The sequence below is a fragment of the Stegostoma tigrinum genome, chromosome X, assembly GCF_030684315.1.
Source record: "Stegostoma tigrinum isolate sSteTig4 chromosome X, sSteTig4.hap1, whole genome shotgun sequence".
Classification (NCBI taxonomy): Eukaryota; Metazoa; Chordata; class Chondrichthyes; order Orectolobiformes; family Stegostomatidae; genus Stegostoma; species Stegostoma tigrinum.
The window spans coordinates 708,178-721,022 of NC_081404.1; the positions used below are offsets into that span (position 1 = coordinate 708,178).

The following is a 12,845-nucleotide window of genomic DNA, read 5'->3' on the forward strand; positions in this document are numbered from 1 at the left end:
TGCCTTCATTTACATGACAAGGAGATTTCATGGTCCCTTTCAGCCCTCTTAACTTGTTGTAAGTTCTTTCCTGCTTCCTCTTTTCAAGGGCCCTGACTGATTTCAGTTTCTTAAACCTATGTTTCCTTTTCCTTTTTGACTTCTTTATGATTTTCTAAGTGCCCTGCTATAATTTCCTTAATAATAGTTTCTGGTATTTTCACCATGACAGATGTTGGCTAAACACCCTATAGTTTCCTTTCTTGACAAGGAGTTATGTTTGTTATTTTCCAATCTGATGAGATCTTCCCAGAATCTAGGGAAGTTTGGAAAATTACAATGTATGCACCTACTATCTCAGGAATCACATCTATGAAGATCCTGGGATGAAGTCCATCAGACTCTGGCAACTTGTCATTTTTATAAAGTTTTTCTAAAGGTTTTTTCAGTATCCCTTCCTCAGTAAAAGAGAACTTTATATACAGAGGGTGTTCTTTTTAAGAAAGAAGCATCCATCTTTTGCATGTACCCTGCTCTTAATGCCTTTATTTTGCATAATTTTGAAAGATCTTCAACCTGCACTGACCATCTATTTTGGAGGTTTCAGCTACCCTCTAAATAGCTGCCATGTGATTGGCTGATAAATTGACTTTGAGTTCTGTTTTAACCAGTTAAATGTAACATGACACAGATAGTTATCTTTGCATCCTTTCCGTGGCCAGGGCTGCAGACAAAGCAAAGTAGTAAAGTACATCAGCAGTGATAATCCAAAAGTCCCAGACTTGTACTCGCTCGAGCTTGGAAGATGGTTTCAGCGGATTGCAGCGCAATTTGTCACTTTTTGGTTCTTTCCTTTCAAACAACACTGAGCTAAAGTCAATTAGTTTGGCTAAGTTGCTCTAAAACCTTCTGGATATTAAAGAAAAGGTTGAACTCGTCACGATTGTGGGCAAACACTTTAAATTAGTTCATTGCTTTATTTGTTTATCCAGCCTGATACCACACCTAATTTTTGGGGAGGGACAGGGAGAATTATTACAGTTCATGACTTCGTTTTTGACATGTAGAAAATGACAAGTAGGTATTGTAGCCCTATGATTCAGAAACGCCTTACAGCTGTGAAGAGTTAGAATACCTCCTGTAACCTGAAATCCACATTTCTTCATTCAACCCTACAGCTTGCTCATGAGCATTACTTCATTCAAACAACAATAAGACATGAACTACCACTTATTATTCATTGAAAGTCTGCACATGTCACATGTCACTTGAGAACACACCCTTCAACCTAATTAAGTATCCATTGCATTGCTTTACATAAACTAACATTGTCTTATTCTTTGGCTGTACTTTCTCCCACGACTTCTCTGGACTAAAATAGTCTGACTCTTGCTCGACTGGGGACCAGGACAGTCAAGCTTCTACAGGAGCTTCAACCTCCTGTTGGCTCAGTTATCTCAATGGCAAATGCTGCAGCAATAGCACAATCATGCCCATTCTTAGCACCACCATGTCAAATATATGGCTTTGTTCACTATTACACTGCACATACAAAGTGACAAAACACATCGAGGACACACTCCCCCTGCAGACTGTTCACAGGGAAGCCAGCACCACTAAACTTAGGCTTAAAAACTAAAATAGCTTGGGCACTCAATGATAATCAATCGCTTAGAAATTCATACATTTAAAATTCATCCTCACTACTTCTTCATGATGCTCATAGAAAAGGAATCATAAAATCCCTCCAGTGCAGAAAGAGGCCACTCGGCCCATCAAATCTGCACTGACCCTCCAGAGGGCACCCCTGCACTATCCCTGTAACACCACATTTATTATGGCCAATCCACTTAACCTGCACATCCTGGATATTACAGGGCAATTTAGCATGGCCAATACACCTAACATGCACAATTTTGGACTGTGGGAGGAAACGCTTGAGCATTGTCTATTAAAGCCCCATCATCTAAGTTGTTCCGTCAGAATCCGCGCATAAACCTGAAGCAGCTGAAGCTGGGAAAGCACAAAAGAAGAATTAAGCCAATGCAGCCCATTTGTCTAATATTCCATTCCTCCACCACTCACCCTGTCAACTACACAATGTCTTAAATCTGCACTGCTTCAAGAAATAAGAAATTGGCTAATGAAAAGGAAACAGAGGGTGGGGATAAAAATGTCATTTTAAGTTGGGAAATTGTGACAATCGGAGTGTTTCAGGAAATCAGTGCTGAGCCACTCAGTCATTCACGAGCTACAGTAATGATGCAGATGAAGAGATTGACTGCATTGCAAGCAATGATGCAAGCAAGTGCAAAGATGTGCAGTTAGGTGGACTGGCTATGCTAAATTGCCTATAGTATCGAGGCATGTGCAGGCTAGGGGGATTAGCCATGAAAAATGTGGATTTACAGGGATAGGGTTGGGGGCTGAGTCCAGGTGGGACATTCTTTGGAGGGTCAGTGTACACTCAATGAGTCGAATGACTGCTTCTGCACCGTAGGGATTCTATGATTCTAAGCAAATTTTGTGAGGATACTAAGATAGGTAAGAAAACAAGTTGTGAGGAGGATACAAGGAAAACTCACAGGGATGTAAGTAGGACAATATGAAAAAAAGAAATGCAGATGTTGGAAATCTGAAACAAATACAGAAATTGCTGGAGCAACTCAATGGGTCTAGCAGCATCAGTGCACGATAAATGACAGAGCTAACATTTCGATCCAATGACTCTTACTGAGAACTGAAGACAACTGGGAAATGGTGGTAATTATGCTGATGATGGTGGCTGGGGTGGAACGGATGTGGAGAGGAGATCGTGCTCACAAAGAGAGAAAGGAGAAACAAAGGGATTGCTGATGGTAAGCAAGGTCAGAGATAAATGCTGAATCAATGCTAACAGTACGTTTGAATAGTTGAAAATGGGTTGGCCCTGTTGGGAGAAACACATACGGGATAGGACCTGGGAGTGTTGAAATGGGTAATAAACAGGGAGAGTGTTCACGCTCTGAAATTGTTAAACAGAATATTGACTCCTAAAGGTTATAAGGCACCTAGGCGGAAGATGAGGTGTCATTCCTCAAGCTTGTGTACAGCTCCGCAAGTGTCAAAGGGGACACGTAATGAGCAGCAAATACAGTAGACAAGATTGAATGAAGTGCAAGTAAATTGCTGCTTCACCTGGAAGGTGTGCCTGGGGCCTTGCATAGAGAGAGGGAGAAGGTAAATGGACAAGTGTTGCACCTTCTTGTACAGCAATCACTACACTGTACATTTGAGGGAAGCAGCACCAATGATGTTATTGATTATTTAAGGAAGAGTTGTTGGGAGGGAACAAGTAGGACTGGAATAAGAAATCTCCTACATCACACACAAGTTAATGGGGGCCTATGTGGGTACACAGTCACACCTTTGAAACTAAGAAAGTGACAGAAGTTAAAAGAAATTACATCAGCTTTTGTGCTCCTAAGATGCTGCTTGGTCTGCTGTGTTCATCCAGGTCCACACTTTGTTATCTCAGATTTTCCAGCATCTGCAGTTCCCACTATCTCTTTGCTCAAAGTGTGAATGAGCTCAGACAGGCCTTATTACGTTCCAATGCCAGTATTTCTAGCTTGGAACTAGTGTAGTGGTCCAGTGAAGCTTGATGCAAGTTAGAGGAAAAACATCTCAGTTTTCACCAAGGTACCTTACAGACCTCAGGCCTCATTATCGACATTAATAATTTCAGCGTGTGAACACCTTCCTCCATCTTCATCACCCGCTTATATACCCCCTGTTCTACATAGGCTGCCCGCAGCACAGTCAACCTACTTTCAACTATTCAGAATTTCCAGCAGCACTCATTCAGTATTCCCATTAGCCTAACAATCCCCCACTCCCTTTCTCACACTAACTATTACCACCATTTCGCAGATGTTTTCCATACTCATGTAGAGTCACTGGATTCAAAACAATTCCTTCCAGCACTTCCTGTTTCTTTTGGCATAAATTGGACAAGTGGTAAAAATAAGGCAGCTGGATTAAAATGTGAGATTCGGCACTTTGGCAGGCAGAACAGAACAGCCGAATATTATTTAAATGGAGTGAGGTCTTGAAGAATGTTTCAGTGCAGAGGAATCTGGATGCCCTTGTATATGTATTATAGAAAATTAGCACTACTAAATTGGAACTCAAAAGGAATGCTGTTGGAGCGTATAAGTAGAAAAGCATTGAACCATTAGCAGTCTACCAGTTCTCTCGCCTGTTACGTGGAACTGATAAGCACACCAGACACGGAAAGTAAACACACTCAAATCGCGAATGTTCTCATCACGTGTACCTTGCGATGGCGTATTTCCTCTACCAATGATTGACAGTGACTTGGGACCGCATCACCGAGGAGCTGACGTTAACCTCCCGCGACAACAGCCGCATATTACGGAGAAGGCGGCGGTGAAAGCCCGCCTTTTAGCCATTGCCATTGGTTGCTTGGCGGCTTGTGTGGCGGTTGATTGACTAAGTATGCCGTCACTCAATCCCACGGCGGGCTAGCCTTTCCGCTTCCAGTAGTGGTATTCCCAAACGGGTGGGCGGGCGCTGGTACGTCAACTGTTTGCTGAGCGTTAGGGAGAGGCTTGACCGACAGCTTAAAGGGAAATTCCTGCAGCAAAGGCCAGGTAGGCTGAGTAGTCAATTTAATGGTGTGCAGCTGCAGTCTGCTTGTGTGAACCACGGGGGAAGGAAATGTCCAACTTCTATTTGTCAATCCCAACTCCAAAGAATGGCAACAAAACATTAACAGCAACTGTAGCCACCTCTGAGTTTGTGACGACCGGGCCGTGTAGAAGGAACCGGCTAGTTCTGTACTTGTTTGCTGGCTAGAAATTTTGGGCGTCTTATTTAACGTGTGAGCATTCCATTGTAAGCGATTTACATGCGCTGCTCCCTTAAACGAATTCTCCTCGTTGAGAGAGTTTGCCCCTCACTATTCGCTGCCATTAAGCATTCCCAGGTCAGGTACAATAAAGCAGGTAGATGATGCCGGTAGTTCATTTTCTGATAGATTACCCCGAATGTCCACCTTACTTTGAGCCAGAATTGCTGCTGATATATCACTGCTGCATTTGCTTTATTTTTAGACATAATTGCCCCAAACCTAATGACTGAAAATGCCTAGGACAGTCATAACTAATCTGTAAATCGCCAAAAAAACTGCGAATATTAGAAATGAGAAACAAAAACCGAGATTGCTAGGAAAAACTCAGCAGATCTTTCAGCATCTGTAAAGAGAAAGCAAAATTAATGTTTTGGATCCAGTTCTGTATTAGGGTCACTGGACCCAAAACACTAACCCTGCTTTCCTTTCCACAGAATTCTGGTTGCCCTTCTGTGGGAAGGATGTTGTCAAACTTGAGAGGGTGCAGAAAAGATTTATAAAGGATGTTGCTGGGACTGGAGAGTTTGAGCTATGTTGAGAAGCTGAATAGATTGTGGCTTTTTCCGCTGGAATGTTGAGACTGAGTGATGTATGGAGGCTTATAAAATCATGGACATGGGTAGGGTGAATAGACCAGGTCTGCAATGTCAACTGATACTTTCATGCAAATCATGTGTTAAATAGAACTGTTGCCTTTCTGCTTGGTACTTCAGGAATATTCAAAACAATATGTTATTTGAACAGCAGCAGTTGGGAGATTTTGACTGAAATTCATCCCATAAAGGACAGCTTTAATTTGACTTGTGAATCTCCCATCTAGATGGACAAGGGCAGCAGATACGTGGGAATACCACTTACACATTACCTTCAAGCTGATCACCATCCTCACTTGAAAATATTTCACTATTCCTTCACTGTAACTGGGTTAAAATTTTGGAATTCCCTCTCCAAAGGGCATAGTTGGCCTACCTACAGCATGTGGATTGCAGCGGTTCAAGAAGAAGCTCATATCATCTTTGAGTGACAGACAATAAATGTTGGCCAGCCAGCAGGGATGCCTGCATTGCACAAGTCAATTTTAAAAAACTGCTAAATTCTCATGGATTTATTGATTGTAAAGCATCATGACCGAATCCAAGGGCACAAAAACGTGCCATGTAAATGCTAGATTTTTACTCGAACTTTAATAAAAACATTGAAGGCAAACCTCTTTATCCACATAATTTGAATTTTTGTTTGGATCTCTTGGTGGTAGGATTCCTGATCTTTGTAGTAGCACAAGTGTCTTCTGTAACACCTCTAAAGAGAGTTTATTCTTAAGGCAGTAGCAAATACAAATGGTGTCCTCTGGCAGGATTGTCAACTACTGTTTTTGTTTAAACAGGCAAAATGCTTCGATCATGTCACGTGCTAGAATTACACCTATCCATATGGTTCCAAGAACAGTCAATGCGTAATGTGTCTGTTCAAAGACATTTCAGCTTAGAGAGAATGAGATCTGTTAGCAAGTGACAAGATGGATGTAGTTACATCTTCCAACCATTGTCAGATGTCAAAAGAGTGGAACTGTGAAATTGGGATTTGAGAATTTGAGAAATTTTTTTTTTAAATTCCTTTTAAGCTGACCAACCCACTTATGTATAAATCAGGTTATCATACTTGCAGTGCCTTTTTGTTTCTATTTATTAATTAACATATATGTCACTTTTTAAATTTGTTCTCAATATGTGGGTATTGCTGACAGGGAATCCTCAAGATTGATAAAACAAAACTAGATGTATATATTTCTATTTACCATAAGTAGATTAAAATAAAACTGGAATTTGAAAGTAAGCTATTTGATCAAATTAAGCCAAAAAAAAATGCTAATCCAAATCATAGGGAATAAAGAATGTCAAAAGGTAGTAAGCAATAGAAGGAATTTAGATTTGTAATGACATCTTTCACAATGTCAGGACACCTCAAAGGTTTAATGGTTGATGAAGTACCTTTAAATGTAGATGTTGATATAATGTAAGGAAATGTAGTGGCCAGCTTGCGTCGCACAGTCAGTTAAATGAATAAGAAATCTAATTTTGAGGTGTGGTGATCAGAGTCGGGACACGCATGATTGACCAAATGGCTTCTGCTGTCTTATTTTATGACTCCATCCTAAATATTGCTCTAATATGATGTACTGCTCCCCCTCAAGTAGTAACATTGGATCTTTTGCATCCAAACAATGATATCCCTGACAGTCCCTTAACTTTCTTTTGTGCTCGATTCTGAGTCGGAGTTGAGCCCAGGACTATCTGACTCTGGCAAGAGAGCAGTCAGTAATCCAAGGCATATACAAAAGGGAGATTCAGAATACAAAGATGATGCATAGAAAACTGAGGAGATGTTATGAAAGGAAATAAGGAGGGTAGGACAACTTGGAAATGAAGTAAATCTGTTGGATAATGAAGATATTTCAGGGCATTAAGTCTTTTTTTACATGACCAATAGGAAGGAAAATAGAGTATGTTGGACAAGGAATTGATCCTGGAACCGTTTGCAGAATTGAAAAATAGGTCAGTCACTGGGTCTCATTGTGGTATCCTAGGCTATTCAGAAGAAGTCAGAAAAGAGAGCTAGGACTTTGGTCACAATCCGTCAATGCCCAAGTTTTCAAATAGTGCAGAGACTTTATCTTTCTCTTTCTCCTTGAATGGAAGTGTTAATCTGGGTGACAATAAACCAGTTTATCTAGGGCCAGTTCCAGGCGCATTCTTTGAAATGATAATTCAAGATCAAATTCATGTCACAAAATCAAAGTTGCTGAAAATGCTTAGCAGATCTGGCAGCATCCTTGAGGGTAAAAACAGATAACAAAATGAGTCCGGTGACCCTTCATCAGAAACATCACCCAACCTGAAATGTTAACCCTTTTTTTTCCTTCACAGATGCTGCCAGACCTGCTCAGCTTTAACAGCAACTTTGTTTTTGTTCCTGATTTACAGCATCTGCAGTTCTTTTGGTTTTTATAAAATTCATGGCTTTGTGCATGGGAAATCATGTCCCACTAACTTAATTGCATTTTTTTTGAAGAAATAATGAAGCGGATTGATGAAGGCAGAGTGGTGGATGTGACTATATGGACTTCAGTAAGGCATTCAATAAGGTTTCTTATGGTGGACTGGTTGGCAAGGTTAGATCACTTGGAATACAGGGAGAACTAGCCGTTTTTTTACAGAACTGCCTCAAAGGCAGAAGGTAGAGAGTGGTGGTGGTGGGTTGCTGTTCAGACTGGAGGCCTGTGACCAGTGGTATGCCATTAGGATCGGTACTGGATCCACTGCTTTTTGTTATTTATATAAATGATTTAGATGTGAATTTAGGAGGAATGGTTATTAGGTCTGCAGGTGACACCAAATTGGAGATGTAGTGGACAGCGAAGAAGGTTACGGAGGATACGGTTGTGGTCAAGAAGGCATACGGCATGCTTTCCTTCATTGGACGGGATATTGAGTACAAGAGTTAGCAGGTCATGTTACAGTTGTATAAGACTTTGGTTCGGCCACATTTAGAGGACTGTGTACAGTTCTGGTTGCCACATTACCAAAAGGATGTCGACGTTTGGAGAGGGTGCAGAGGACGTTCACCAGGGTGTTGCCTGGTATGGAGGGTGCTAGCGATGAAGAGAGGTTGAGTAGATTAGGATTATTTTCATTAGAAAGACAGAGATTAAGGGGGGACCTCATTGAGGTCTACAAAATAATGAGGGGTATAGACAGGGTGGATAGCAAGAAGCTTTTTCCCCAGAGTGGGGGACTCAAATACTAGGGGTCATGAGTTCAAAGTGAGAGGAGGAAAGTTTAAGGGAGATATGCGTGGAAAGTTCTTTACACAGAGGGTGGTGGGTGCCTGGAACGCTTTGCCAGCGGAGGTGGTAGACACAGACACGTTAGCGTCTTTTAAGATATATTTGGACAGGTACATGGATGGGCAGGGAGCAAATGGACACAGACCGTTAGAAAATAGATGACAGGTTAGACAGAGGATCTTGATCGGCGCAGGCTTGGAGGGCCAAAGGGCCTGTTCCTGTGCTGTAATTTTCTTTGTTACCTCAGAGTACAGAGTAGGAGTGGCAGATGGAGTTTAATTCAGATAAATGTGAGATGCTGCATTTTTGGAAAGACAAATCAGGACAGGACTTATACACTTAACGATCAGGTTTTGGGGAATGTTGCTGAACAGAGAGACCTTGGGTGCCTTGAAAGTGGAGTCCTAGGTAGAAAGGACAGTGAAGGTGGCGTTTGGTATGCTTACCTTTATTGGTCAAGGCATTAGTATAGGAGTTGGAAGATCGTATTATGACTGTACAGGGTATTGGTTAGGCCACTTTTGGAATACTGCATGCAGTTCTGGTCTCCCTGCTACAGGAAGGATACTGTGAAACTTGAAAGGGTGAAGAAAAGGTTTGTTGAGCCTCTCCCTACAGCTCAAACCCTCCAACCCAGGCAACATCTTTGTGAACAGAGATAATGGGAACTGCGGATGCTGGAGAATCCAAGATAACAAAGTGTGGAGCTGGATGAACACAGCAGGCCAAGCAGCATCTCAGGAGCACAAAAGCTGGCGTTTCGGGCCTAGACCCTTCATCAGAGAGGGGGATGGGGAGAGGGTTCTGGAATAAATAGGGAGAGAGGGGGAGGCGGACTGAAGATTGATAGAGGAGAAGATAGGTGAAGAGGACAGTATGGGTGGGGAGGTAGGGAGGGTATAGGCTAGTCCGGGGAGGATGGAGGGTCAAGTGGGCGGGATGAGGTTGGTAGGTGGGAGGAGGGGATAGGTGAGAGGAAGAATAGGTTAGGCAGGCTGGGACGAGCTGGGCTGGTTTTGTGATGCAGTTGGGGGAGTGGAGATTTTGAAGCTGGAGAAATCCACATTGATACCATTGGGCAGCAGGTTTCCCAAGCGGAATATGGGTTGCTATTCCTGCAACCTACGGGTGGCATTATTGTGGCACTGCAGGAGGCCCATGATGGACATGTCGTCTAAGGAATGGGAGGGGGGAGTTGAAATGGTTCACGACTGGGAGGTGCAGTTGTTTACTGCGAACCGAGCGGAGGTGTTCTGCAAAGCGGTCCCCAAGCCTCCGCTTGGTTTCCCCAATGTAGAGGAAGCCACACCGGGTACAGTGGACCAGGCTTAGGTAGGTTAATGCTTTTGAAGTGCAGATTTAAAACCCACCACAGTAGCTGGTGGAATTTGAAATTCAGTTTATGAAATCTGGAACATAAAGTTCATCTCAGTAATGGTGACCAGGAAACTGACACTGATTTCATGAAAAAAAATCAAAGAAGGAAATCTGGCCGACATGTGATTCCAGTCCTTTGGTAATATGGTCGATTTTTATCTGACTCCTGAAATGGCTGAGCAAGTCACTCAGTGTGTGGGCAGTTCAGGATGTGCAACAAATGTTGATCTTGCCAGTGACACCCATTTCACATGAAAGAATAAAGAAGAAAAGCAAGTGATATAAAGTCAGTAAGGAGTCTTCAGCATTGACTCTGGACCTCATGGCTTGAGATAATAGGCAAGGAAACTCCACCCCCCCCGCCCCGCACTAAATACCACCTACCGCTTTCCCTCAGTGGATGTATCAGCTGCTTCTCTATGTTGAACATCGCAAGTACCCATAATGGGTCCATCACTAAGAGTGGGAACATCACTGCTGGTTGAATCCTGAAGTATATATATGCCAGACTGGGTCTGCTGCATATGATGAGGGAACCAGCAAGAGAGGAAAAGCTATTTGACTTGGTTGTCACCAATGTACCTATTGTAGGTATATCTATCCATGACGATAAAGGAAGGAGCAATGCCCATAGTTATCAACTACAGTGAATTCAGGCAATGAGGGTTTGTAAACTGCCAAAATTGATCAATGTGCCAGTTAACTGATCACAATATCAGTGAAACTGCTTAACTGGGATTGCATTCAAACTCCAGTCAGTTCTCAGTCTGATGTTTGGCTCAGGCTTGATAGAAATTTGGCTCGGGTTTAAAAATTCCAGTTTAACCATCTCAACTAATTAGACCTAAAATATTAAGCCTGTGAATTTGTCTTTGAATATTTCTGTTCACTGTAGGAACTGAAATAGTGGGAAATGGAGGACTTCAACTTACACTACAGGTTCTTAAATTGGAGGCGACGAATAAGAGAAATAAGAGAAGTACGAGCAGTACGGCATCAAGAGAGGTACAAACGCATTCTTGTCGATGGAGACATACTGAGGTAATGCTTCCTGTTGAACAAGCACGTTGAATAATCTACATGAATCAGCGATAAAGTTGCTCTAGTCTGTGATGAAAGACTCAGAACTCAGTTTGATCTAGGGAATTGGAAAGTTGCTGCAGAATTAATTGCTGATTTTATGCACATTACTGCAACCAGTGAAATATGTTTTTTTTTAAATCCTGTTACTTCACCTCAGTCGCTTAGCTATCGCAGGTGACTTGCTTTACTGTCGAAAGCCTGAACAGCTTAACCTGGAGAGTTTTCATTAAATATTTATGAGAAGTAAACGGAAATCTAACCAGAATTATTGTTTATGCCTGCTGTTTTCCTTTGGCTTTGGACGTATATCCGTTTTTGGCTCTAGGGCTGCATGTGACGACTTAGGATGCAGTGAAGATCTGTGATCTGTATATGAGAGAAAAGCTGGAAATCCATTTTTACCCATGTCTCTGTGGAAATGTCCGTTCTGTAAATTAGTACATACTGCAATTATGTAGATTTATACTTTCAAGATTGCTTCTGAATGCCACTATGAAAGCTCAGTAGTTAACACTGCTGCCTCACAGTGTTAGGAACCTGAGTTCGATTCCGCCTTCAAGCGACTGTGTGAAGTTTGCACATTCTCCCTGTGTCTGCATGGGTTTCTACAGGTTCTCCAGCTTCCTCCCACAATCCAAAGATGTGCAGGTTAGGTGGATTAGGCATGGGAATTTTAGGGTTCCAGGAATGGGGTGGGTCTACATGGGATCCTCTTCAGAGGGTTGGTGTTGTCGCAATGGGATGAATGGCCTGCCTCTGTGCTGTAGGGATTCTATGATCTAGTCGAAAAAGGTGGCTAGCATTGTTAAAATCCACAGTGAGACTGGATGTTAAGCAAATTATGGACAGGCTGACAGAATTGGTGTGGATTACATCTCTTTGGCTAAAATACATTAATGTATTTAATTTATACAGAATTTAATGTAGATTCTTTGGGCACTAATCTTTCAGTTATCATGGAAATGCTGATGAAGTTGGCTGTTACGTGGCCCCTCGTCCTTTGACCAAGGAGAATCATTATTTTGAGGTGGGTGAATCTAAAGGAACTGACTTTTGCTGTGAAATACCAGGCTTCTAAAACTGTGGTTAAAGCAAAATTATTGATCCTGCAGTGCGTCCGCAGCGAGACTTGCATTGTTCTTTAAATTCAATTTATATCATTTGTCACAGTTTAAGAATACTCTCGTCTGAGGTGAGGATGATGTCCATGATGGGTTCTTGTGCGTGGAAACAGCATTGTTTAACTGGTTATTTTTATAAATAATTGCAGAAAAATCCATAGAGTATCTTGACCATGAGGCAGATGGCTTGACCATTTGTGTTTTAGTGGTCTAGACTAAGCAGATCTCAAGAATTGGTGCTTCTAATGTATGGAACAAAGAACAATACAGCACAAGAACGGGCCCTTTGGCCATCCAAACCAGCACCAATACATTTTGGCCTTCCAAACTAAAACTGCCTTTACTTACAGGATCTACATCCCTCTGTTCCCCTCCTGTTCATGTACCCACCCAGGTGCTTCTTGAAAGTTACTATTGTGTTTGTTTCCACCACCACCTCTGGCAGCACGGCCCAGGCACTCACCGCTCTTTGTGCGAAAAATGTGTCTCAAACGTCTCTTTTAAACTTCTCCCTTTGCGCCTTGAA

At 42.1% G+C, this 12,845-nt stretch overlaps 1 protein-coding gene across 2 annotated transcripts in view; it reads left to right on the top strand.

Annotated features, from left to right (window-relative positions):
* The first annotated feature begins 4,522 nt into the window (after positions 1-4,522).
* spryd3 (SPRY domain containing 3) overlaps positions 4,523-12,845 on the top strand; it is a 364,516-nt gene continuing 356,193 nt past the window's right edge. For both annotated transcript variants that reach the window (XM_059643420.1, XM_048523593.2), the window contains exons 1-3: positions 4,523-4,634; positions 11,011-11,156; positions 12,150-12,225. In XM_059643420.1, coding sequence (XP_059499403.1) covers positions 11,029-11,156; positions 12,150-12,225 — 204 coding nt within the window. In that variant the 5' untranslated portion in view covers positions 4,523-4,634; positions 11,011-11,028. The remainder of the gene's footprint in view (positions 4,635-11,010; positions 11,157-12,149; positions 12,226-12,845) is intronic.